This window comes from Bos mutus, chromosome 10, assembly GCF_027580195.1.
Source record: "Bos mutus isolate GX-2022 chromosome 10, NWIPB_WYAK_1.1, whole genome shotgun sequence".
Lineage (NCBI taxonomy): Eukaryota > Metazoa > Chordata > Mammalia > Artiodactyla > Bovidae > Bos > Bos mutus.
In genome coordinates this window covers 15,412,617-15,440,522 of record NC_091626.1, presented here as the reverse complement: position 1 = coordinate 15,440,522, position 27,906 = coordinate 15,412,617, and the positions used below count along the sequence as shown (strand labels likewise).

Sequence of the window (27,906 nt, the reverse complement as noted above, 5' to 3'; positions counted from 1 at the left end):
CCCTGGGTTGGGAAGATCCCCTGGAGAAGGGAAAAGCTACCCACTCCAGTATTCTGGCCTGGAGAATGCCATGGATTATTATATAGTCCATGGGGTTGCAAAGAGTCAGACACAATTAAGTGACTTTCACTTCAGACACTCTCTCCATTCTGCTTTATTCTTTTAAAAAGGATGCAGATAAAAACCGAGTAATATATGAAGTGCATGGTATAAAAATTCTATGCCGTGCAACATTCCATGGGTGATACAGAAATACAGGAAATAGAACAGAGAGGATGGCTCAAAGTGCTCCTTGACCTCCTTGCAGTTGACCACTGGGCGCTGTTAGGGTGCACCCTTCTTACCCTCTTCCAGCACGTTTCCATTTACCTGCATGATACACAGACACTGCTTGTTTTTTCTTAGATGGAAGGGAAACACATCAAAACATGGCATTTGAATTTTTAATTAACCTTCTATTTTGGATTTTTTTTAATACAGCTATAAAACTAATACGTGTTTGTCATAAAAATGTCAAAATTGATAGAGGGGTAGAAAATAAAATGGTAAAAAAAAAAAACCAAAAACCAACACCGTCCTTCCCACTCACTCGGAGCAGATAAAACACATCTCTGTGTAACTTTTTGTAAAGACCATGCATGTACAAGCGTTTAAATGCGCACATCGTTCATCTGTTCATTGAGGGAGGGAGGGCTCCAAGAGGTCACAGGGCAGATTAAGGTCACAGAGCAAATGCAGAGGCCGCCTCCTGGATTTCAGAGGGCAAAAGCCTTTCCACACCGCACGGCTCCCAGGAGTTTGCACGCAGCCGGTCTCAACTGGAGTGTCTAATCTCTCCAAGCTTCAGTACTTTAGCCACCTGATGCAAAGAGCTGGCTCAATGGAAAAGACCCTGATGCTGGGAAAGATTGAAAGCAGAAGGAGAAGGGGAGGACAGAGGACGAGACGGTTGGATGGCATCACCGACTCAGTGGATATGAATTTGAGCCAGCTCGGGGAGATGCTGAAGGTCAGGGAAGCCTGATGTGCGGCAGTCCGTGGGGTCGCAGAGTTGGACACGATTGAGCGACTTAACAACCACCACCTCCACCTTGTCTGCAAGGCGGCGACACTCCTGAGCACCGCCGGCTCTCAGTGTATTAACAGACGGCACGTGCTGGGGCTGTCAGAGGGTTTGTGGCTCTGATGCTGCTGTCCCCTCCAGAGCTGGCGTCACAGCAGAGCAGCGTCGTGGAGCCTGACAAAGCGATTCGTTCAGTGGGCCTGTGTTCTCGCTTTTGTTCCCCAGATTACCGTGACAGTTACAAGCGGAGGACGCTTCCAGAGGAGGATTCTGTTTAAGAAGCCCCTCCCTGGGGGGGAGCTATAACCGCGTGAGGCCCTTCCCGTCTACCGGAGGCCCTGGGGCCACAGGCCTGACCGCTGGAAGATCCCATCTTGATGGAGTGGCCGGTACACACCCTAATAACCCGCCCTGATCTTGCGCTCACCTGCAGTCCCTTTCTGTTCACCTGGAGGACTGCCAACACCTGGGTGAAAGGAGAAAAGTCAGCCAGTCGCGAGATGTGCTTGTTTCTGGTTAATGGCAGGTTAGCCCCCATCTGAGCATCTAGGAAACATCCAGATGGACAGCCCGGCTAATCTGTACGCCCACATATTGGATCCTGTCACCCATGATGATGTGAGGTGGCAGAGCCTGGGCCAATGAACTCCCCCCACCCTCCAGCCCACCGCCCCAGACCTGCTCTGACCTTGCAGCTAGAAAAGAGGGAAGCCCAGAACTTGTACACTGGGTGCAGGGTTGGGAGGGGCGGGGGTGGGTGGGGGTGTGTGTGTGTGTGTAGCAAAGGGTGGGGAGGTGGAGGGCTGTGTGTGTGGGTGTGTGTGTGTGTGTGTGTGTAGCAAAGGGTGGGGAGGTGGAGGGCTGTGTGTGTGTGGGGGGTGTGGTGTGGTGTGGGTGTGTAGCAGAGGGTGGGGAGGTGGAGGGCTGTGTGTGCATTTGTGTATTGGGGGAAGAGGCTGGCAGCTAGAGAAACTGATTTTTTTTCTTTGCCGTGCCTCACAACATGAGGAAGTTCCCGACCAGGGATGGAACCCGTGCACCCTGTGAAGGTGCTTAAGACTCTGAAGCAGAGTCTTAACCACTGGACCACCACTAAGTCCCAAGAAACTCCAATCTTGAAAATGAAGTTTCTTGACTTCATGGTTCTGCCTGAGTCTCGGCGTGGAGCTGTTGCCTCCAGCAGAGAGCTTTGGGGTGGGGCTTTCTTCCCTGGCTCTTTCAGATTCACTACCGTTCAGAAACCAGTCTCCCTCCCAGCAAAACAAACCCTCTTGAGATCGCTGGTTCCGCAGTGCCCTCCAGTGGGTAACTAGAATATGTCTGGAGAGAAAGCCTTGGACACACACGGTCACAAGTCACTCCTGTGGATCCTTCAAGGATTTTAGAATCTAGGTGCAAGATTCTCCATTTGCTCCAAATGCCCTTTGGAAGATAAAATTCTATATGAAGAGTTGGCTGTTTGTATACAGTGGCAGATCAGTGGAAATCTGTAATGAGAGAGCAAGGGACTGCGGACTGGGGGACCAGTGTTTCAGGGTAGTATGAATAGTTGTATTGGGCAAGCTGTGAGATAATGGTGACTGTATGTGAGTGTGAGTGTGTGTGTGTGTATGTGTGTGTGTGTGTGTGAAGTCCTATTAGCACACACTAGAATGCTCTGCCAACTCTTGCCACATGACTGCTATATTCTCTTTACCAGCCCCTCATCAGGACACCCTCCTAGCTTACATCTACACTTCACTGAGCGACAGTTGCTTTTTTCCCCAAGCTTTCCCAAGTCTGACGACAAGATGAAAACACAGACTCAACAGGAGGAAATGGGCTCCAAGAGCGTGACCCCAGGCTGTTAAGTTAACTGTTCTTGGTCTAAGTTCCTCCGTGGGAGTTAGATGTCTATCCCAGGCTTGTTGGAAATTAAACACAATCGTGCACAGAGGCTCCAACACAGGCCTCTCAGATATGCTGACGCCCACCCCCAGGAGAGGCCCTGTGAACCCAGTGCCCCTCCTTCCTGCCCTCCGTGCAGCTCGCGTGGCTGCCTCCTCTGCCTCCAGGCTGGCAGCTGGGCCCCACTCCCCCTCTTGCACTCTTCCTCCTGCTCCTCCTGCATCTGGAATGCGACGTCCTGTGTCCCATCTTTTCTCTGTCCCAGTCCTCATGCTGTGCTCTGCCCTCTACCCCAAGCTGCACTTCAACATCCTTATCCACCAATCCTGTGTTCTTGCTGCTGCTTTTTTTTTTTTTAAATATTTGGTTGTGCTGGGTTTTAGTGGTGGCATGTGGGATCTTTAGTAGTGGCATGTGGGATATCTTAGTTGCAGAATGGGAACTTTTCATGTGGCATGCGGGATTTCGTTCCCTGGCCAGGGATCAAACCTGGACCCCCAGCACTGGGAGTACAGAGTCTTAGCCACTGGGCCACCAGGGAAGTCCCCTTTTGCTGCTGCTATTTGAAAAGAACTTCTCTCACGATGTCATTTCAGTGTCACCCACAAGATGACTCCAAGTGTCCTCGGAACTCCCCTCACCCGCTGTGTCCCAGGTTCCTCTCTGATGCCCAGCCTTTATCAGAGGTGTCACCATCATGGTTGTCACCTTTACCCGTTCTGTGCCCAGCACTTCTAACCCACAGAAAAGAAAGGTATATCCTACAATCCCATTGGAAAGTGCCTGATTCCAACCCCCTGAAAGCCGCTTTGGGGAGGAGAGTTTAGACTGTCACAGAAGAGATGGGACCCAGCAAGACCAGCTGCAAGGCGCAGGACAGGCAGCAGCTGTGAAGTCCCCAGAGGCTCGCAGTGTGGGGCAGAGAGAAAACACAGAGCTCAGATCTGAGGGGTGAGGCCAGCCCTTCTGCCCCTGCCTACCACCCAGGACATCTCCTCCCCAGAGTCTCCCAGGGAGCTTCTGTATTTGCTGTCCTTGCCATTGACTCCTGTCTGGACAGTGACAGATGCAAAAAGAGGCTCCAACACAGACATAAAGGGAGCTATGAAGTAGAGAATGGGCTTCCCTGATAGATCAGTTGGTAAAGAATCTGCCTGCAATGCAGGAGACTCTGGTTCGATTTCTGGGTGGGGAAGATCCCCTTGAGAAGGAACAGGTTGCCCACTCCAGTATTCTTGGGCTTCCCTTGTGGCTCAGCTGGTAAAGAATCCGCCTGCAATGTGGTAGACCCGGGTTCCATCCCTGGGTTGGGAAGATCCCTTGGAGAAGGGAAAGGCTACCCACTCCAGTATTCTGGCCTGGAGAATTCCATGGACTGCATAGTCTATGGGGTCACAAAGAGTTGGACACGACTGAGCGACTTTCACTTTCATGAAGTAGAGAGAAGATGCAGAGACTCAGATGCTGGAGCAATAAAGAGCCACCCAGGGACAGAGGATGAACATCCTGAGCACTACTGGTGACGTCTCATTTCACCCCCAGCAACTGTGATCAGGGAGGCGGGGCATCAGGCCCATCCTTCAGATGAAGAAACAAGCTTGAGGAGGTTTCCAGGGCCACACCACTGGGGCACAGTGGAACTGAGCTACAAGTCACAACCTGCCAGATTCCCAGGCACAGACTTCTCTGTGACCCCCATGGAGAGACACACACGGAGACTCTGTCTCCATCCCACTCCTCTAATGACTCAGTGTGTGGAGAGAAGGGAAAAGCATCATGCTGAGCAAGGAAGGGACACACACAGGGGAGAGACACAAGGAGACAGGCAGAGAGAAGAAAAGGGACACAGATATAAAGAGAGATGGGAAGACAAGGGAAAATTAGCTGCTCATCTCTCCCTATGGACATGGATTCTGGATAAAACACACATTCCAGGTCTCAACCCCAGATCTGCAGAATCAGAATTTCTGGGCATGGGTCCCAGGAATCTACCTTTAAAGAAAGTTCCTCTGAGTAGCAAGGTGTGCTTTGAAATACATCAGCAAAACAGGATAGCCTGATGGATGAACAGAGGGAGGGGGAGATGGAAAATATGCAGTAAGCCAAACACAGCAAAATGTTAACTGAGGAATCTAGAAAGTGGGTAACACTGTTCCCTGGACAAGTCTTTAAATTTTCTGTATGCTTGAAAATTTTCATAATAACATGCTGTGTATGTGTAAGTTCCATAATGACCCTGATGATCAGGTGGATCTGGGACCACTGTAGGAGGAGGGAAGGTGTCCTCAGAGGACTTCTGGAGGAGGGGTTGCCCTGGGAAGGCCCCCTGTGCCCCTCAACCATGTCACCTCCACCCCTCTACCCCCCGGCCAAGTCTGCCCAGCCTCACAGCAATTCCCAAACTCACAGTAGCACCCCACAAGGCCCCGCCCTCTCCCTGGGTTCTCAAGGAAGTCCATCTGCCTCCTAGGGCCTCCTGTTCTGCACGTGAAGCTGGATTCACTGGATCCTCTGAGGCTGGTCCCTGCAAGGCTCTAGCAGCAGTCTGATCAGGCTGGCGGGCAGTGGGTTTGGACAGAGCTGGGAGAGGCAGGGCTAGAAGTTCTCTTGGAAAAACTTGAAGCTGAACTGCTCACAGTGGCCCTTGAGGATCTTGGCCAGAGCCGGGGAGCCACAGAAGAAGACCTGCACCTTGCCTTTCTTCTCAGCGGCCACCTTCTGGAACACCTAGAGTCCACAGAATTAGGGAAGAGCACAGGGAGAAGAGGGGGACTTAGGACCCGCCCAGTGGCTCACCTAGTGGGGCTGAGGGCATAATGGGCCAGGGTGGCTGTCCTCCCCATGAGGAGCTCCAGGGCACAGCTGCTTGGCTTTGGCCATTAGTTTAGAGGCTATATGCTCAATGTATAACCTGACCCAGACCCCAGGGAGAGCTGGACCAGAAGCAGATAAGACCCAGGCCCTCCACTCAAGGAGCTGCATCCATGGGGGAGACGTACTAACCAGCTGCAGTGCTGGGGGGTGATGACAGAGCCCAGCAGGCACACTGAGCTCCAACGTCCCAACTTCACGCCAGCTCACAGGCCTGCATCAACATGCCTCTGTCCTGAAGTCCCCCAGGGAGGACCATTTTCCACCCCAAGTTCTGCTTAAGAATTGCCTTGCCTAAAGTTTTCTTGGTGTTCAAGGCCTGCTGGCATCCCCTTCCTCACCAGCTCTTACCATCTAAACATGGATCACCTACAGCAGTTTGAAAAGCAATACCTTCTGGTCATTTCAGGCAAACACTACACCCCAAATGGTAAGTGCTCAGGGAGGAAAAATAATAATAATAAAACCAATCTGAGGAATAAAATAGAACGACTGGGATAAGGCCTGATATCTCCCCAGAACTCTGTCCACTGGGGCCTTTGGAGTCTGGTCTGCAGGGTGTTTGCAGGCTGGGAGGGGCCTTGGAAGTCCTATGGACTAACTTCCTCTGTGATCAGATGGGGAAACAGAGGCTAGTGGTGGAACAAAGTGAGGCAGTGATGGAGCCAGAACGTAGGTACCCTGCCTCCCATTCCAGCCCTGAGACCCTAGCTGGACTCTGGCTGCTTGGCCCAAATCTCCCTAGCCAGTGCCTTAGGCTCTCAGCCCCACTAGTCCCCACAGGCTTCAGGACTCCAGGCAGCCTTTACCTTGTTCCAATCAGGCCGCCCAGGCTGGGTGCGTGTCTGGAGGCCCGTGATGGAGTCCTTCTTCTCCTTCTTGGCCAGGAGGTCGAGGGCCATCTGCAGACCAATGGCCTTTATGTCGTTCTTGCTCAGCGCAGAGGTCATGTACATGTGCAGCTCCAGAAAACGGCCTACGTGGTGGGAGGAGAGGGCAGGGCTGAGGGGCCAGCACCTATGATGGGGACAGGGCAGGATGCCAGCCACTCTGCCCAGGGCTTGGAGGGGGACTCATACAAACACCATCAGCTAACATGTTTACCCATTATCTCCATCCAACCAACACCATAGAAGGGAAAGCCACCTTGGGCTGCTTGAGCTGGGCAGGCCCTATGCACGGCATACACGAGTTACCTTATAGCCACTGTCCAATGTAAGCCTTACAGCCACCCCAGGAGTTAGACCTCATATTTGAGTGTGTGCATGCATACTAAGTCACTTTAGTCGTGTCCAACTCTTTACAACCCTATGGACTGTAGCCTGTCAGGCTCCTCTGTCCATGGGATTCTCCAGGCAAGCATACTGGAGTGGGTTGCCATTCCCTTCTCCAGGGGATCTTCCCAACCCAGGGATTGAACCTGCATCTCCTGCATTGCAGGCAGATTCTTTACCATCTGAACCACCAGGGAGTAGATCAGAGGGCAAATGCTATTGATATACAGGGAAGGCTGGAGCAGACAGAGCTGCTTCCTGGGCTGGTGGGGATTGGGTGAGGTCTTGGCAGACGGGTGAGACTCAGAGGGGAGGTGAAAGGAAGGTACACTCAGAATGGAGCAGCAGGAGCCAAGGGCAGGAGACTGGTGTTTGTGGGTCACGATGTGACTGTCAGGCTGGAACAGAGCATCCTTGAGTGGGGGTGACAGGGGATAGGACTGAACACACACTGAGGCCAGAATGTGAAGGATCTGGAATGCCCTGCTAGGGAAGGAGGGCAGGGAGAGGGTACTGGAGCAGGGCATGATTAGATGAAAAGAGCATTTTGGGGAGGGGATTCAGAGGACTGAAGGGACAGGGCAGAGCCTGGCATCAGGGAGACCCATTAGGCGTGAGTGTCCACAGCTCTATGTCTGCAATGGGACAGCTTTGTGAGATGTTGATCCCGCCAGCTTTAGGGATTGGTGCATCCAGGGGGCATCTCCTTACTAAAGCAGTTTGCTCTGTGATCCCAGATGTGGCAAACAAATGTAATCACTTTCCCTGTGTGCCAGGATGGGGAGAAGACTGCTGAGCGCCGCCCCACACCCCTGCCTTTCCCTCAAGGATTCAGGCCATCCCAGCTTGTTCTCTAGTGTTTTATTAGCCCACTTTTCCTTTGGCTTGAAATCTCAGCCACTGTTAAAATGCAAATGGCCCTATAAATATATGGACAACAAGGGAGGAAGGAGGATGGGATGAACTGGGAGATTGGGATTGACATATATATGTGTACTTGTGATAAGCTGCTTCAGTCGTATCTGACTCAGCGCAACCCCCATGGACTGTAGCCCATGAGGTTCCTCTGTCCATGGGATTCTTCAGGTGAGAATACTGGAGTGGGTGACCATTCCCTTCTCCAGGGAATCTTCCTGACCCAGAGATTGAACTGTGTCTCTTATGTCTCCTGCGTTGGCAGGTAGGTTCTTTACCACTAGGGCCTCCTGGGAAGCTCTCTGACATATATCCACTACTACATATAAAATAGATAACTGATGAGAACCTACTGTGCAGCTCAGGGAGCTCTACTCAGTGCTCTGTGGTGACCTAAATGGGAAAGAAATCCAAAAATGATGGGAAATATGTATACATGTAGCTGACTTACTTTGCTGTACAGTAGAAACTAACAATATTGTAAAGCAACTATACTCCAATAAAAAAAATTTTTTTAATGCAAATGACCCTAAGAGGGACACCACATTTTATTTCACACATCACTGAGCTTGAGCAGTGCTGGTGGCACAGGAGGGAAAGAGATGCACCATAAGGGATGCCCACCCGAAAGAACCCTGGCCCTTCTTCTCTCTCCTGCAGTCACTACCTGCCTCATGGGGGTGAAAAAGGAGATGAGGAGACACCAGGGTGGGAGGGAGGCGGAGGTGCTGTGGAGGTCTTCACTCTCTCCAAGACACTTGTGTTCAAGACAGTCCTCCCATTTCTGGGATGCTCCCTTAAGGAAATCATCCAAAGAAAGGGGAAAAAAAATCTATGAGCACATGCATATTAATTGCAGCTTTACTTGTGATAATAAAGAATTATGAATAAGCAAAATGTCCCGTAGTAGGGGCGTGGTTGAAAATTTATGGCAAATCATTAACTGTACTATTCATTAGATAAGTCATTAAATACTACTAGTACTGATACTATTACTACTATTAAATTTATGGGACAATTACTACTACTATTATTACTTCTAAAATTAAATTTATTGAGCAGTTACTACTACTGCTACTACTACTCTTAGTACTATTTCTGCTACCGCTAACTTTACTGAGCAGGTATTAAGTTCCAGATCCTGTTCTAGGTGCTATACAGATGCTCTCTCATCCAATCCTCATGACAATCCTATGAGGTAGGTACTTAGTATCCATATTTTTCAGATCAGGAAGTGGAGGCAAAACAGGGTGCTCAAGGTTCTAGAGTGATTTTGGGTTAGAGTAGAAGATTCAAGTCAAACAAAATGACTGGAGCTTAAGCTATAGACATTAAAAATTATGAGCCACAGATTCTTTAACTCAAGCCTTGGTATATAATTAAAGTTGAAATCAGAGGCCATGTGTTTCAGCTGCAATTAATGAGAAACCTTGGAAGAAATTCGAGGTAGCAAAGCTGTTGACTCAAGTGACTTTGCGAATGCAAAGCAGTGGGTTCACTGTTACCCTTTGCTTACATAGATTAGGAAGAAGCAAATAGTAAATATTTGTATACCAGCAACCAGAAAATTTAAATTAAATCTAAACTTCCCCTGAGGCTATCATCATAAAAGCAAGTTTCTTATGAATTAAAATACTTAGGCATTTGGAACAAAGTCAGGGCTATATAAATATTTGCTTTAATTATTATTTACAAGAAAGGGCAAGAAGCTTTACTGCAACATCTAGGGTTTAATTGTCATCTTCCAAAGACTGTTGACTTGTGCTTTAAGGCTTTGGATGTTTGTTATAGTAAACTACATGTGTTGCAATGTTTTTATAGAATACTCTGTTTGATTACTTGAGTTTATAAACTATGTTTATCATAGGAATTTGAATTTACTCATGGCAACCCTGTGATAATTAAACAGCCAAATAATATCTAGTTCCAGTGAACTCAACAGTATAAAAAAAAAAACCTCACCAATTCTCTTGAGGTTAGAAACATATCTAAAACTGTGCCTTCTTCTATAAGATTTTCCACAAGTAAAGCATAACAAAACAAAATAATGACTAACAGATTAAGTACAGTACAAAACCTCAGTATTCCACAAAAACGTCCCAAGAGGACTATTATGTATCCCAGAGAAACATGTTATCATACAGTGCTCAGTGAAAATGTACACTTGCTGGGTGGGGAGGGGAGACTGCGGGGGCTGGAGGAGGACTGTAAACATTCCAATTTAACAAACATATAAAAGAAAGGACCATCCACAAAAGAATTTGTACATGCCAAGCTATATAATCTTTATCCTAGACCACTTTCTGAATTTTTGATTGCCACGTCATCAGGAAAAATATTGAGCACACACCACAAATAAATATATATGTTCATCTCTACTTACAGATTACATCTATTAAAAATCAATATTGGAGGGTGTTCCCTGGTGGTCCAGTGGTTAAAAACCTGCCTTCTAGTACAGAGGATGTGGTTTTGATCCCTGGTCAGGGAACTAAGATCCTACATTCTGTGGGGCGACTAAGCCCGCACTCGTGTTTACTGAGCCCGTGCACTCTAGAGCCCGGGCTCTACAACAAGCAAAGCCTGCCTACCATAACTAGAGAAAAGACCCCACACACATCTAAGACCCAGTGCAGTCAAATACTAATAAAATAAAATATTTTTTTAAAAACCATATTTGAGTAAAAAGAATCATAACACTCTCTCTTCTTGAACAACCAGAAATATGAGCAAGATATATAAAACAATGGTTTCCAGACACTGATCAACAAGTTGTGCAGAACTGTCTTTGCTGAGAGAGGAAATAATGAAGTATGCCTTACGACCGACTGGTGTCAGCCTCACTGAGTTGAGGAGACAGATATTGGAGTTCAGAGAGGCCAAGACAGCTAGAACCCACCAGGCACAAAACTAGAATAAAGGCGCACACAGACAAACAGAGAGAGAGAAGGAAGAAGAGAAAGAGGAAGGGAGGACAGGGACTCACCGTTCTAGAGAGCTGCATCAAGTTCCCCTCAGTCTTCGGCAGAGTGTTAGTCTATATACACGTGAAAGAAAACTACCAGGAAACAGGAGGCGCCACAGTGCCTGGAGCTCAAACAGAGCTGGGAATATTCTGCATTCCACCATCAGGGATGCAGAGAGCTTGTAATATCCAAGGCAGTAGAATGAGTCCTCAGAGGTGTAGCATCTTAGCTCTGGGGCTGAATTAGACCCACAGTAAAGGCTGCTCTGGAGTCACCCTGCTGCTGCTGCTGCTGCTAAGTTGCTTCAGTTGTGTCTGACTCTGTGCAATCCCATAGACGGCAGCCCATCAGGCTCCGCCGTCCCTGGGATTCTCTAGGCAAGAACACTGGAGTGGGTTGCCATTTCCTTCTCCAATGCATGAAAGTAAAAAGTGAAAGTGAAGTCGCTCAGTTATGTCTGACTCTTCGCAACCCCATGGACTGCAGCCTTCCAGGCTCCTCCATCCATGGGATTTTCCAGGCAAGAGTACTGGAGTGGGTTGCCATCACCTTCTCCGGGATTCACCCTAACAGAAGTTAAAAGCAAGGCTTGAAAGGATCCAAATCATCCTAAATAATGTAACTGTGCACCAGAACAAAGTACAGTACTATTTAAAGAAATACACAAAATCCAGAACAGGACAACATGTGATTCACAATGCATGACATCCAGTAACAAATTATCAAGCATGCAAAAAAAAACAGAATGCAATTCATAACCAGGAGAAAATTAGTGATTAGAAACAGATCCAGAAATGTCAGAGATGATGATGGACTCAAAGATATTACAACATATATTATAAACAGGCTTGAGAATATCAAGACAAACAAAGAGCCATGATGAGGAGAGAAGTAGAAGACATAAAAGATACCCAAATACAAGTTTTGTGGAAGAAAAACACAACAACAGAAATGAAAAACACAATGGATAGGATTAATAGCTATTCTAGGTCTTTGGGTTTTTACATATTAATTTTAGAATCAGCTTCTTGATACCTACTTTTAAAAACCTGCTGGGACTTTAACTAGAATTGGAAAGATCTCAGGTGGCTCAGTGGTAAAGAATCTGCCTGCCAATGCAGGAGATGCCAGAGACATCCAGTTCAATCCCTGGGTCAGGAAGATCCCCCTGGAGCAGGAAATGGCAACCCACTCAAGTATCCTTGCCTGGAAAATCCCATGGACAGAGGAGCCTGGAGGGCTACAGTCCATGGGGTCATAAAGCGTGAGATAGGACTGAGCACTGCACTGTACTGTACTATACTGCAGAGGAAAAGATGTACTTGAAACCATAGCAATAAAAACTATCTAAAATGTGGCATAGGTTGAGGGGAAAAAACCAACAACCAGATTCCCAATAGCCTGTGAGATATCAGTATAACACCTGTGTAATTGAAGTGACAGGAAGGGGCAGGGGAGACAGAAAAAAATATGCAAAGAAAGAATGGCTGAAATTTATCCACATTTGATGAAAACTCTAAGTCCATATGGCCGAGAAGTTCAATAAACTCCAAGTACAAGAGATACATATAAAAAAAATTTCTCCAAAATGTTTTATAGTTTTTAGTGTTCAGATCTTGCTCATATTTTGCTAAGTTTATCCTTAAGCATTTCATGCTTTTAATATTTTAAAGATTTTCAAATACTAATTATTTGTTGTTGGAAAAGATCCTGATGCTGGGAAAGATTGAAGGAAGGAGAAGGGGATGACAGAGGATGAGATGGTTGGATGGTATCATGGACTCAATGGACATGAGTTTGAGCAAACTCCAGGAGATGGTGAAGGACCGGGAAGCGTGGCATGCAGCAGTCCATGGGGTCACAGAGCTGAACACGACTGAGCGACTGAACAACGACGACAAATAAAAATAGAATTGACTTTCGCACGTTGACCTTATATCCTGGACCTTGTTGAATTCATTATAAAACTAATTTAAATAAAGAGCTAAAACTATAAAAACTCCTGGGAGAAAACGTAAAAGAAAATACTTGTGACCTCACGTAAGGCAAAGATTTTAGATAAGACATAAAAAGCATGAATTCTATGAGAAAAAAAATCTGATAAATTGGACATCATTAAAATTTCAAAATTTTGTTCTTCAAAAGACAGTTTAAGAAAATGAAAAGACAAACCACAGACTGGGACAATATATTTATAAAATGTACACCTGGTTATGGACCTGTTTCCAGAATATATGAATAACTCCCAGAGCTTAATAAAAAGAAGAAAAACATTGGATTTAAAAAGCAAACAAAATATTTGAACAGACACTTTATAAAGAAGGCATACACAGCAAGACCATGAAGATATCTTCAACATTATTAGTAATTAAGGAAATGCAAATTAAGAGTATATTGAAACTAAAATAAAAAATAAATAAAAAAAAATTTTTTTAAGTATTTTGAACCTATAGGGGTGGGATGGGCAGGGAAGGGAGACCCAAGAAGGAGGAGATATATGTATATTTATGGCTCATTCACGTTGTGGTACAGCAGAAACCAACACAACATTGGAAAGCAATTAACCCTCCAATTTAAAAAAATTAAAAACAAAACAGACAAAAATGAGCATATTGAGATACCCCTATACACCTACTAGATGAGCTAAAATTAAAAAGACTGCCAACAACAAATGAGGCTGTGGTTGATGAGGTTGTAGAGCAACTGGAACTCCATTACTGATGGAAATACAAAACGGTACAGCCACTTGGGAAAAACAATTTGATAGTTTCTTATAAAGTAAAACTGAGCACATTCCGTACTACCCAGCAATCCCAATTCTAAGTATCGACCCAAGAGAAATGGAAATCATATGTCCACACAAAGACTTTCATAGTCAAAAATGGCTAAAAAGTGGAAATAACTCTAATATCCACCAACAACTGAATGGAAAAACAGATTGTGGTATGTCCAGAAAATGGAACACTTCTTAGCAACAAAAAAGGTATTAACTACTTACTGAAAGATGCAACAGCATGGATAAATCTCAAAGGTTTTATGTTAAGTGAAAAAAGTTAAAAAAGAATACATATATATTATATGATTCCATTGTTATGAAATTCTAGAAAAGGCAGAACTATAGTGACTGAAAGCAGATCACTGGTTGCCAAGGGCTGTTAAGTGGAGAGAGGGTGTTGATGCAAAGTGAGACAAGGGAGCTTTGGGGGGTAAAAGAAATGGTCCATGTTTTGATGGTGCTCCCTAGGCCCCCTCATGTGACCACCGTGCTTCTAAGGTTATACAACTGGACACATTTGTCAAAGTGCCATTATATTTATTGGACACGTGAATTGATGAATCTTACTGTACATAAATTATCCCTCAAAACATTTCTTAAAGAAGTGTGAATAGGAATCATCTGAGAAGCGTGTTAAAATGTAACTTCTCTAGCCCTACTTCCAGAGAATCTGATTTGGAAGGTCTGGAATGAGGCCTGAGAATCTAACTTTTTAATAAGGGCTCATTTTGAACAAAAAGAAATGTCATTTAAAAAAAAAAAGAAATGGGTGGAAAGTGAAAGTCGCTCAGTTGTGTCCGACTCTTTGTAACCCTATGGACCATACAGCCCATGGAATTCTCCAGGCCAGAATACTGGAGTAGGTAGCCTTTCCCTTCTCCAGGGGATCTTCCCAACCTGTGGAATGAACCCAGGTCTCCTGCATAGCAGGCGGATTCTTTATCAGTTGAGCTACCAGGGAAACAGGCTATACATTTTTATAAAATGTGAATAAGAAAAAAATATCAGAAGGAAATCCTTCAAAATGCCTGGGTAGCTAGATGGGATTATGAATGGGTTTTTTTCCACTTCTCTTAAGTTTCACAAATTATTATGTTTCATCGTGGGAAAAAAGCAGCTCCCTCTCCCCTACATTTCTGATAGAAAGAGAATGAACACTTTCTTTCAGAGACCCTCCCCCTCCCCCCCATTATCCTCCAGCCCCGCCCCTCTCCTACCCTCCTGCGTCTCCTCGGCCTGGTCCATCTCCAGTTTGGTCAGCAGGCTCACAAACCACTCGAAAGACTGCTGGTCTCGGTTAATCCAGATGAAGTCCACCTAGGGAGAAGGGCCCAGATCGAGGGTGGGGGGTTTACCTCATTCAGTCTTATCTGTGCTCCTCCTGTGACCACCCTGCTGTTAGCACAGCACACACTATCACTCCCGTTTAACTGGGGTAGTGGGAGGGGAGTGAGATGGGGGTGCAAACTGAGGCTCCCAGAGGTAAAGAATGAGGCTACAGAGCAGCACGGGACCAGAACTTGGGTTCTAGACTGCCAGGTCAGGATTTTCTCTAATGGTCTATTGCTCACAGCAAGCAGTGTTCTGAGCTCTTAAGCTTATTAAGCCAGAAGAACATTTTTTTTTTTTTAAAGAAACTCTTTTAAGTGGCTTACACAGAATAATGAATTTTCTTTTTTTTTTTATTTATTTTAGTTGGAGGCTAATAACTTTACAATATTGTAGTGGGTTTTGCCATACATTGATATGAATCAGCCATGGGTTTACATGTGTTTCTCATCCTGAACCCTCCTCCCACCTCCCTCCCCATCCCATCACTCTGGGTCATCCCAGTGCACCAGCCCTGAGCATCCTGTCTCATGCATCAAACCTGGACTGGCGATCTGTGCAACATTTTCATTTTTAAAACCACCATCAGGTCACGGCTAGCGAGCATCATGGCTGTGACTGCATCCCGGCTGCCTGACTTTCAGGCTCTGTGTTCTTTAATGAGGTGCCTGCCTTCAGGGCCCAGAATGTCTCTCCAGAGGGAGAGACAAGCTGGGGGGAGGAACTGGCTCTGGTGTCTGGGAGACGCTCTGGAGTCCTGCCTGTGGGAGGCAGTGCTCACTCACCTTGTGGAGTTTCATGTCCTCGTCCTGACCACTCTCCATCCAGGAGTGCTGGCAATTGGGGCAAATGTGCTTTCTCTTCTGGTGTCTGAGGGCAGGTAAGAGGAGGGGATTTTGAGTTTGGGGTGAGTATGAGATTTCTCAGGACCCCAGAGAACAGTGCAGGGGACAGGGACGAAGGGTGGGGCGGCAGGGGGAGGGATGAGCCCATGAGAAGGGGGAGGGATGAGACCCCAGAAAAGAGAAGGAGGAGGAACAGAAGAGGAAAGAGGTGAAAGGGGAGATGGAGACAGGTGAAAGAAGGGAGCAGGGAGGAGTGGGCATCTCTCAGGATTCTGCCCCAGGATACAGGTAGGACCACAGCCTGCCCACCCACCTGTATAAGATGCTCTGCAGGATGGAGGCAAAGGGCGTGATGCCAATGCCTGCACCAATGAGCACAGCATGCTCGGAGGCAAAGATCCTGCGAGTGGGGGTCCCATAAGGGCCATCGATGTAGCACTGCATACAGGAGGGGTTAGAGGAAAGAGAGAGATGGGTGGGTGGGTGAGAAGTGGACCCCAACACGTCAGACCCCCTGTATATGTAGGCAGTTGTCTCCTGGGCTGGAACCCGGGAGTAAGTGGCTCCTGCTCAGAGCACTGTTCACACACTGCGCTCTGAGCTTGAGTCTGGGAGCACCCTAGAACTCCCACATGCAGATCTGGTGAGAGCAGGGTCCAACCAGCACAGCCGTGTGCCCTGTGAGCGTGGGCAGGGGTCTGATTCCCATTATCTGGGGACCTGGGAGTCAGGCTATGGGGACTGAAGAGCCTAGGAACTGAGCGCCCCAGCAAGCCCTCCCCGTGGGCAGAGGCTTTGCTTCCTCTGCTTGGGGCAGTGGTTTTGGACACAGCCACCCCTGGAACCTCTCACCTTGATGTTACAGAACTGGTGGTTCTCAGAGGACATCTCAGAGACCTGCAGAGCATAGAGCAGAGAAAGTGGGTCTTTGGGAGTGGGTGGGCCAGGCATTTCTCAGAGGTTTACAGTCTTGCAGTCTGAGCAACCTTACAAAAAGGGGATTGCCTTTTCTACCCAAACCATTCCAAGGAGCATGGGGCACTTTTGAGGGAAAACATCAGTGATGTGCTGGTAAACTGACTCCTCAGAAGAAGAAAGGACCACCAGAAACAAAGTCCGATTGTTAGTGTCGAGATTTCTGATGTAAACACTGCCATCATGGCTCCCACCAATGACTGGTTCTAATAACTGGCTCCCCTCACCCACCTCATGCTCTAGAGCCCTTGAGCCCCAATTACTGAGCTAGCACGCTGGAACTACTGAGCCCCTAGCCCGTGCTCCACAAACAACAGATGCCACTGCAACGAGAAGTCCTGGCGGCGCAGGTAGAGAAAGCCCAAGCAAAGCAATGAAGACCCAACAATAAAAAATAAATAATAACAGCAATAAAAAAAAAAACAGGCTCTCAAAATTCCTGATAATTTAACAATCGCTCTTGTGGTCCAAAACAGGTCAGCTTCAGGTGTGACAGGAGAACACTCAGCCCAGCCTGCCTCGTGGGCTCAGCTACAACCGCTTGCTTTCATGTTTCTCGACACAACCCTGGCCTTGAACATGCTTTCCCTGTGCCTAGCGCACACCACACTGTCCTTTCTTCTAGCTGGCACATTCCTGCGCATCTCTCAGTGTGCACCTTGCTTAGAGGGGCCACCTTCCTAGAGTCTTTGCCCAGCGACTCTGGGCAGAAAAACCAGGTGCTGGCCTGGCTCACAGCTCACCCCTGCCCCGGGGACCCTGCTCTGGGCTCACTGATGGGGAGCCACCTGAGGGCAGGGAGCAGCCTCCTCTGTCTACTCTGCCTGACTCCTCCAGCCCTGAGCACAGGCAGACCAGAGTCCTTGAGGTTCATGTGCTTCCTTCCTGCAGATGAAGGAAACAGACCCGCAAAAGGGCTTCAGAGGCCTGTGATAGCTTCTCTCTGGTTAGGAGTGACCTTCACAACCATCCAGGCAAATCCCTCCTTTCATAGAAGAGAAGCTGAATCTGGGAGTGTGACAATGACTCGCTCAAGTCCCCACAGAGCTGGGCTGGAGCCTGGGTCTGTCTGCCCGTCCTGCGCTCACCACGTCACACCACGTCGCTCCTTTGTCCGGGGGCAACTGAATTTTGTGTCCTCCACAGTGCTGGCCTTGAGCTACTTGTGATGGTTATTTTAGGAGGCGCACTGTAAGAGGGCTACTCCTCTAACAGTTTAAAAAAAATCCTTCTTATTGCAAGGAGAAAGCCTTACATCATGGTTATTATATCCCCTTAACTTCTAACACTTACTATTCCCTCTTCTTTTTTTTTCCTTTAAACAAAGTGAGAAAGAAAGAAATGGAGAGCATGACAGAGACAGAGAAGGAACAAGCCGAAGAGAGCAGCTTCAGGCTCAAAGCCTCATTTAACAGGCAGAAACATCTGGCAAGAATTTAATACCATTGTTTTTGCTTTTAGACTTATCTTTTTTATGGCACATGATACTTATTTGCCATTAAACATGCTAATCTAAAGAGTCCTTTTAAAATACAGTTAAGCTGAAAGTAATGTTGGGATGTAAGGAGAAATATTCAGCGGGAAATACTGCCTATGGGAAGTAAATATGGTAAAAGTGACACAGATGCCCGCCATACAGGTGAGAGGCTGCAGAAACGCCACGTGGCGTGGGGTCCTTCCTGACTGCGGCCCTCTATTCCAAGTTCCAAGGACCCACCCACCATTCCTGGGAGAAAAATCTTTGGCTCTGCAACCTCCAGCCCCAGCTTCTTCAGCCTTACCAGGGCCGGGTCCTCGGCTGCAGCTTCCCTCTGTGCCCGAGTCCGATCCTTTGTCCCCGTGTTCACCAGGCCTTCGTGTCCCTGCCACGGAGCTCCCTCCGGCCTGTAGGATATCAGCTCCACAATCACCTCCTTGTTGGAGGCTACTGCACCCTGTGCTGAGGCTCCGAAATCGATGGGCTGGGGCTGCAAGCCCTGCTTGGTTTCAAAAAACGAATATTGCTTTATTATTTAAATCACGTGTGTGTTAGTCGCTCAGTCGTGTCCGACTCTTTGCGACCCCACGGACTGTAGCCCACCGGGCTTCTCTGTCCATGGATTTCTCCAGGCAAGAATACTGGAGTGGATTGCCATTCCCTTCTCCAGAGGAACTTCCCAACTCAGGAATCAAACCCTGGTCTCCTGCATGGCAGGCAGATTCTTTACCATTTGAGCTACAAGGAAGTCTATTTAAATCATAAATCAATACAATTTTTTTTTAATTCAGAAACTACAGAATTTTAAAGGATAAAGTAACAAAGCACCCTGAATCAGAAAACAACTTCTCTAACCATTTTCTCTGTCCTTCCAGACTTACACACGCACTTTCACATAAACAGAACATGCTGCTTTGTAACTCGGCTTTTCCACTACGGCACCTTGGCTAGCTTTGTGTGCTAATGCACACACATTTACATAATCTTTTTAGGCAGCTTACTTTTCCATTAGAAGGGTGATTGGTAATTTTTTAAACTGCTTCCCTATTGTTGGGCATTTTGATTATACTCATTTTCTCATCACTGCTAACAACCATGGTGTATAAAACAGCTCCTTCCCTTTACTCTGACTTATTTTCTTCACGGCCCTTATCACCACGTGACACATTATGTGTCTATTGTGTATGTACTGTCCACCATCCACTCTGGACTGGAAGCAGTGACAATGGGTATTTTGCTTATTGATGAATCTCAAGCATTTAGAATAGTACTTGGAAAACAGTAGACCCTGTGCTCAATAAGTGAAAGTGAAAGTTGCTCAGTCATGTCTGACTCTGCAACTCCATGGAGTCCATGGAATTCTCCAGGCCAAAATACTGGAGTGGGTAGCCTTTCCCTTCTCCAGGAGAACATCCCAATCCAGGGATCAAACTGAGGTCTCCTGCATTGTAGGTGGATTCTTCACCAGTTGAGCTACCAGGAAAGCCCTAAATATTTGCTAAGTGAATTGAAGGAATGAAGTGGTTAAGGAGCTTGCATACATGGCCAAATAGCTTTTTAGGATTAAACTCCTAAAAATGGTATTGCTAAGCCATTGGGTAGGAAGGCTTCCCTGGTAGCTCAGATGGTGAAGAATCTGCCTGCAATGCGGGAGACCCAGGTTCCATCCCCGGGTGGGGAAGATCCCCTGGTGAAGTGAATGTCTACCCACTCTAGTATTCTTGCCTGGAGAATTCCAAGGACAGAGGAGCCTGGTGGGCTACAGTCCATGGGGTCACAAAGAGTCAGACCCAATTGAGCGACCAACACTTTCACTTTTAAGCCACTGTGGATAGATATTTAAAATGCAGACACATACAGCCAGACTGTCCACCAGAGAGTCTGTGCCAATTTACTCTTTGGCAGTGGTACCTAAGACCCCAAGGAAACACAGCTTTTAGTATATCTACCCACCAATTCTCAGTGTTTCAGGACTCACCTGATTTTGAAAATCAGCTTCCTCCTTCAGGAGATTTCCCCTGATTAACAGGAAAGAACACCCTGTCTGTTTCTACCTACTTCTCCATTTCCCAAAGTTCTGCTCTTGGCACTGTTCTAGAAGGGCCCTCTGGTCTAGCCAGGCAGGATTCCACGTGGTTTTCTTCTCTGGACTTTATATTCCACAAGAGCAAGGCAGGGCTGGGTCAGGCCTGGGGGAATCTCTCCCTTTGACCTTCAGCAGGGTTTCCACATATTAACCTGATTCCAGGCCTGGTGGCACAGCCTACTAGCATTTAGGCACCCTCAGCCTTCTACATCGATTCCTGCTTCTTCAAGTGCTGCTCTGATCTCTCTGCATTCCTCCCAAACCTCCCAGAGCCTGTATTCAATGGCAGCTTGTCAATTGTATGGGTTTCATCAGGGCTCAAAACATAGTTAAACTCACGGTGGTGATGATGATGGTGGTGGTGGTAGTGCTGATGGGGATAATGAATGGTCCACCTGGACCATGCTGCCCAGTTCATGCAATACTTTACATGCATACATTCCACGGGTCCTTAAAACAATCATGTTAGAAAGGAGAGCGAACGACAGGAACCACCTCTATTTCATAGGTGAACAACTTGAGGCTAGTAAGGCTAAAAGGTGTGCCCAAGTCCATACAGTTAGAAAGTATTAGAGCAGAGAAGTAGAGATGGATTTTTCTCATCTCAATTTCCCCCTCTTTGCCTTGTCCCCTGCCTTCTAATGGAGCACACTGGACCAGGAAGGATCAGGTGTGGTCTGGCTTCAAGGAGGCTCTTGGACCACACATTCTGAATTGACCTACCTTCTGTGCAGTCCCAGCCAGTGTTCACAAGTGCTCAGGAGTTGCCAGCTAAGAAGGCAACCGGTCCCCATGGGTTTGTCACATGGTGGACCCTTTCTCCCCTTCAGTTACTTACCTGGGGCTTCCTCTGACTCCTCTTCATCTCCAACCTCCTCGAGAGCCTCTTGGAACCACAGAACACTGGCTCTGGTTTCTTGAATGACTCAAACAACCTGTTGGTCCACTGGCCCTGGGACCGGATGTGTAGCCAGATGGTGTCTGAGCAAGAGACAGGGCAGGAGGAAAGGGGTCAGTGCTGGTCTCCAGCAGGGACAGGCCTGTCTCACTGGAGGGACTGGGCATCAACCCCTTATGCTCTCCTCTGAACACCCTTCCTAAGGTCCAAACTAGCAGCCACAGCCATGAGACTGGGAGAGCTGGCCTCTCTGGTGCAGACCTTGCAGTCTTTCTCAGTTAAGTCTACCTAAGGGTTCAGTTTCCTCTGCCAAGGCAGGGGTCAGAGTGGCCCTGAGCACACTGGGGGCTCCAGAAGTGGGGGCCTTGCCTCCTCCATCAAGCCAGGGTCTCACCAAGGTTGGGGACCATCTCTCTCCCACATTCTATGAGATGCCTGTCAATGGTTCTGCACACATTAGGTGCTCAGTCAATAGTGGGGCCAATAGCTTTCACTGCCCTCAGTGTCTGGGATACAGGGGGTGTTTGCTTAGGTTCCCTATTAAGTGGATGACTGGTAGAAGGGTGTTGAGGGGTACCAGAAAGAAGACACATTAGAGCAAGGAGGCCCCTTAAGAGACTTCCTGGTCTGGAGTTCTCATCCTTTTTCTTTTATTTAAAATCATGAACTCTTCTGGCAGTCCTGTGAAGGCAAGGATAAACTCCTTCTTGGAATAAGGTTTTTAAATACTTTGAATAATATATGTAGAAATTATGAATGAAACCATTTATAATGAGACAGTTACCAAAATAAATTTTAAAAAAATTTTTGATTTTAAAATACATGTGCTTTTTTGTTAACACATGAAATAACGAGATGCAGCAGGAATTGCGTGGTCACTGGAGATGTGAATTAGCAATGAGCATGAATGACATGTCAAAGTATGGACAACAACCATAACACGATATGAAGAATCCATGGTTTTCATTTCAAAAAAGTCACAGGGGTTGGTAATGCTACTGTGATTTGTAACCTGCATTTAACAGAAGAAAATGCTAAAGCTCAGTCAGAGGCTGGTAAAAACAAAGGTGTCCCATTTTTTTTTTTTTTGCCCATCTGCATTCCTGAATGAGGTGAGGCATGCTCTCATAGGGCTTCTCTTGTGGCTCAGCTGGTAAAGAATCCGCCTGCAATGCTGGAGACCTGGGTTCTATCCCTGGATTGGGAAGATCTCCTGGAGAAGGGAAAGGCTACCCACTCCAGTATTCTGGCCTGGAGAATTTCATGGACTGTATAGTCCATGGGGTCTCAGAGAGTCAGACATGACTGAGGGGCTTTCACTTTCACGCTCTCACAGCTTTGTGAGGAGGGGACTGAAAAAGTCAGGTCCTGGGACCACTGCTCCCAGGAGCCTCCCTGGCGCTTCCTCCCTCTTCAAGGTGCAAAGCAGCAGAAGGGCTGTGCTGTGCCCTGTCTGCACAGATGCACCCTGAACTGCCTCACACAGTGACTCATATGGGGGAGGCCTCTTAAATGTCAGTTGAATTCAGTCAGACAGAGTTGCCAGCTTAAGTCCCACTCCTGATCTTGGAAACCAGCTCTACAAAATCAGAGGATTTACCAGCCCCCATGCAGACTCATTTACTGCAGGGGACTCAGGACTAAGAGATTCCAAGCAGAGACCCTAAAGAAACCCTTCAAGAATTGGTCAAATAGGGACTTCCCAAGAGAGGTCCAGTGGCTAAGACTCCCAACGCAGGGGGCCAAGATTTGACCCCTGGTCAGGGAACTAGATCCCACATGCCACAGCTAAGACCCAGAGCAGCCACATAAATAAATAAATACTTTAAAAAACTGGTCAAATAAATTACACATCTATATTATAATCCTATTACTATTAATACACTGGAATAGCATGCAGCCATGAAAAGGAAAAGTTCTTCTTTTAAAAGAACTGACATGCAAAGATCTTCCTGACTTATTATTCATGGAGAAAAAGTGGACAGCAAAACAGTGTAATCCCTTATATGTAAAACCATAATCCCTTATATGTAGAATTATCTCTATATCTGATTATTCATGGAGATACCTCAAGATCTGGAAAGCTATTCACCAAATGATTGACAATAGTTTTCCTTGGGTAGAATTATTTGAGGGATTTTAATTTTCTTTGGCACATATTTCTATACTGTCTGAATTTTCCGGGAGCATATCTGTTCTTTATGAAACAGCAAAAAAAAAAAGGAAATAACAATAGGAAGAAAATAATCCACCCCCTCTAACTCTCACCCCCAACCCATTGTACATCCAGGCCACCACTCATGTGATTCCAGGGCAGGTGTTGTACAGCTTCTTGTGGGGAACCCTGGCCTTGGGTCTGTGCCCTGAGCTGTGGGAACCGGGCCAGGGGTGGGGCCTGGGCTGGGGTGGGAGGCATCCTGAATGGAGCTACAGCTTTTCATGGAGGAGGGTCAGAGAACCCCAGCAACCAGAAACCTTTACCTCTCATGAAGCCAAGCAAGGGTCTGGCTTCAATAGGCCATAGAAGACCTCCTCCATCAGAAGCACTTCTTGAGGGACTTCCCCGGTGGTCCAGTGCATTCCGTGCTCCCAATGCAGGGGCCCGGGTTCAGTCCCTGGTCAGGGAGCTAGATCGCATGTGCCACAACTAAGACTTCCCATCCCACAACTATGACCCCGTACAACCAAACAGACAAATAAAAATAAATATTAAAAAAAAAAAAAGCAGCACTTGAGATGGGAAGGCCAATCCCTGGCCTGGCCTGGAGGTCAGAGGTCCAGGTTGGGGCCCCAGCAACAGCCCAGGACCAGAAGGCGGGCACGCAGGCACATGCATGGGCAGGGGGCAGAGGACAGCTGGGTGAAGAGGGTCGGCTGAGTAGTTCTGTGGGTGCTGGGCACCCAGAGGATGGAAGTGGTCAGGGGTGGGGGAGAAGGATGGGACGGATTCTGTTGCCTTGGGGCTCCCCAGGTCTCATGCCCACATGGAGTGGGGAAGCCTCGCTGCCTGTCACAGCCCTCTGGAAATGCCCTGGTGCCCCTTCATCTGAGCCACTACTCCTTTGCTTAAGACCCTTGCAGGCTCCCAACTGCCTGTACCATTCCACTTTTCACTCTGCATTCGAAGACCTTCCAGACCCCACACTAGCTCTTATCAATTTTGCCAGCCACTTTGGTCCTTTCTCTGACCTTGTCTTCCTTCCCCTCACCTCTGCTTCCTTCCTCCCTACTCCACCTGACCCTCAACCCAAACTACATCAGACCCTTCCATGTTTGCAGGTTTCATGCTTCCCCTTCTGCCTCCACCCCGATGCCCTTCCCTACCTAGTAAACTCCTGCAAACCCTTCAAGGTTCAGCTGAAGTGCCACCCTGCCCATGTCCCCCACCAGATCAGGCCCTCCCCGGTGACCCTCACAGAAGCCAGTATAGCCCCGATCACCCCATTTAGTCAGCATCTGCACATCTGCCCCTGTGTACCAGAGGGAGATCCGGGAGGCCAATTTGTGTCTCGGGTCTTGTTTGCCTCTGTGTTCCTGGTTCACAGCCTTGCTTGGCACATGGCAAGGATGCAGTAATACCCCCTGAGGGACTGGTGGAGTTGGTGCAGACCTACCTTTCTGCTCAGGAGCACTGCTGATGGTGAAGGGGTGCCACTCGTAGCGTGCAATGCTGGGGATGTTCAGATACAAGTAGTCACCAGGTCTGTAGTGGAAAAGAGGGGGCCTCTTGATGAGGAGATGAGTGACCTGGGGAGAGAAAGAGACCAGGGTCATCTGTGCAGACCCAGAGCTGCCAGGGACCCCAGGACCATAGTCTGGGCCATCTTCTTCCACCATCACCCAGGCCAGCCTGACCTTTTGTGTCCCTGAGTGGCGGCTCACCCTACATACAGCACATGGGTGGTAGGTGGCAATAGGAGAAGGGGAGGCAGGCTGTGTCTGAAGCGGGGCTCATGGTGTGATCCCACTTCTTCTGGTGTAAATACTGCTTCCAGAGTGGCCCTCCTCCTCTGTGAAGCCCCCTGACTGCTCCAGCCCCTTTTCTGGAACTGCTGTGGCATTTGGCTGGCATTCCAACCAGGAGCAGGCATTTCCCCAGGATACAACAGTCTCCTGGAGAGTAACTTCGGTTTACTGAGCACTTACAGGTGCCAGAGCTGTGTGGAGCTCTTTAAGTGCTGCCTCTAGTCCTTACGACAACTCCCTGAGACGAATGTCCATCTTTCTCCACTCTACGGAGGAGAGGCTGAGTTAGAGTGGTTAAATGACTTGCTCAAGAGCACCAGCTAAGAAACCATGGGATCTGAATCTAACCACTCTGTCTGATGCCAGGGCCTAGACACAAACCTGTTTCTTATCCAGCTTCCGTGTCCTCACTTTCAAGTTGTCCAGAGTCAAGCCCTCCAGAACTGCCTGCCCTTTCTCCAAAAATGGCCCCAATTGCTCAGACACCTGCGAGACAGCCTAGACTCCTCCCCCGACACCCCCACCCCAAATGCAGCCAGCTACCTCTCGAGTCTTTCTGTGATATGCCCCCGCCCCACCCTGGTCAGGGTCAAGGCTCTCATGAGCTCTCCTCTGCATATGTGCAACAGCCTCCCCAGTGGTCCTCTCTAAGCCATCTTCCACAGACCAACTGAAGAAATCCAGCTGGAGTATACACCAGCTCAATACCACCATCCTTTCCCCACCCTGCTCAGGGGTTCCTGCGGTCTGCAGAGCGAGGCCACTCACCATTAGGCCCTGCCCACCCCTCCAGCTTCTCCCTGCACCTTGGCTCCAAATTACTTGTAGTCCCTTCAGTACAGTATGCCCTTGCATTACTCTCTGCCTTTGCCACGCTGTTCCTTCTCCCAGCAATACCCTTCCCGGTCTTGTCTATCCAACAAACTTCTATTCATCTCTCAAAACCCCGATATGACGGCTCCCCTCGCATTCTGAAGCTTCTCTGATCTCTCAAAGAGTTTAACGCCCCCTGAGATTTTCTTCTCTTGCCAACACAGCCCTGCACTGATGAAAGGGCTGACTCTCCTACTATCCTGTGTGTCTATGGAGAGTAGAAGACTGCCTCCGCTTTCTCTGCACCTCTGTCACCAAGCGTGGGGCCTGCCCCTTGCAGACATGTAATCTATACTTACTGAAGGCGTTCTACGCACACCTGGCCTTTAGTAGTGCCCTGCCTACCCAACATTCCCCTTCCAGAAGTGTCACTCTTGCAGGGCAGGACCAAGTCTTGCACTTGCTTGTCTCCTCCACTGTGCTCCCTATTCCTGGGGGTGGAGGTCTAACAGAGCACCCAGCTGCTGCACCCCACCACCTGGGACACCTCTTGGCTCCTTGGGCCCCCTTTGCACCTTGGAAGGGAGGAGATTGACTTCCACGATGTGCAGGGCCACCATGCGGGATGCTGCCAGGCTGATGGTTTTCTCCAGGAAGAACAACGTGCCAGGGACCAGCAGCCACTTCCAGAAGTTGGGCCCATGCAGGATGAGCAGGAGCCACATGGGGAGGTAGGACAGGTGAGTCCAGTAGAACACCTGTGGGGAGGGGAGTAAAGGGGTCAAGGCATTGGGGTGGGACAGAGCCAAGGTTCACGGTCACCCTCAAAGCCAGGACTGTGCCCAGAGCCTCGGCCATACACACCCTCTCCTGGGAACAGGCTTGGGTAGGAGACTGGGGGTGGGAAGCTTTGTTGCCTCTTTGTTCTGAGGGCCTGGCTCAGAGAGTCTGTAAGTGAAGATTCTGGGTGCCAGTGACAAACACCTGGAACATCTGCCTGGGTGTGTTCTGGGCAGGGTGGACTGCCCCCTCTGATGGGCTCATCAGCACCAGTGTCCCGACCCACTGACCCTTTCTCGGGGGGAAGGAAGGAAAGAGAGCAATGATGTTCTGGCAGTAGAGAAGAAAGAGCAAAGCCCTAAGTTTTAATACCTGCTCTGCTACTAGCTGTGTGGCCTCGGCCTGGTAAGTTACTTCTGTGAGTCAGATTCCTCGTGGGTCAAATGAGGATGCCAATTATGACTTCAATGGATCATTGCTGGCTCAGAGTAGCTGATTGTGTGTATACATATATATATGTCTATTTCTGCTATGACCAAATCAGTCCAGGGGACACAATCTCCAAACTAGATCCTTTGGGACCTTTTATATCTCCAGGAGGCTAGAGAGAGGGAAGCCAGGCTAGACCTAACACCTGTGGAGCGCCCACATGCCAGGTGTGTATAGTTATTGACTTCACCTGTATTATCCCATTTAATTTCTAAAATAACTCCAAAGGTAGAGAATCACAGCTCCGCTTTACAGATGAGGGCAGTGGAATGACCAATAAGGAGTGGGGTGGGGATTAGAACTCTCAAGAGCTTGTTTCTTGCCCTCTCTGTGCCATCTTGAGCCTATAATCCAATTTAGAGCAAGAGGATAAGCCAGCAAAAAAAGGTAGAATCTTCTAGAGCAGAACATTTTCACTTGCCAGACATACATCACAGTTCAGTGGCAGAACCCAAGTCACATGTCCATAGTATGCAAACCACCTGGAACTTCCTGG

At 48.0% G+C, this 27,906-nt stretch overlaps 1 protein-coding gene across 1 annotated transcript in view; it reads right to left on the bottom strand.

Annotated features, from left to right (window-relative positions):
• Positions 1 to 1,933: 1,933 nt before the first annotated feature.
• Positions 1,934 to 27,906, bottom strand: part of NOX5 (NADPH oxidase 5) — a 63,950-nt gene continuing 37,977 nt past the window's right edge. The window contains 10 exon segments of the mRNA XM_070377348.1: positions 1,934 to 5,677; positions 6,631 to 6,797; positions 14,970 to 15,069; positions 15,867 to 15,951; positions 16,240 to 16,364; positions 16,779 to 16,823; positions 18,683 to 18,880; positions 21,303 to 21,445; positions 24,977 to 25,109; positions 26,717 to 26,899. Of these exon segments, the coding sequence (XP_070233449.1) occupies positions 5,546 to 5,677; positions 6,631 to 6,797; positions 14,970 to 15,069; positions 15,867 to 15,951; positions 16,240 to 16,364; positions 16,779 to 16,823; positions 18,683 to 18,880; positions 21,303 to 21,445; positions 24,977 to 25,109; positions 26,717 to 26,899 (1,311 nt within the window). The 3' untranslated portion in view covers positions 1,934 to 5,545.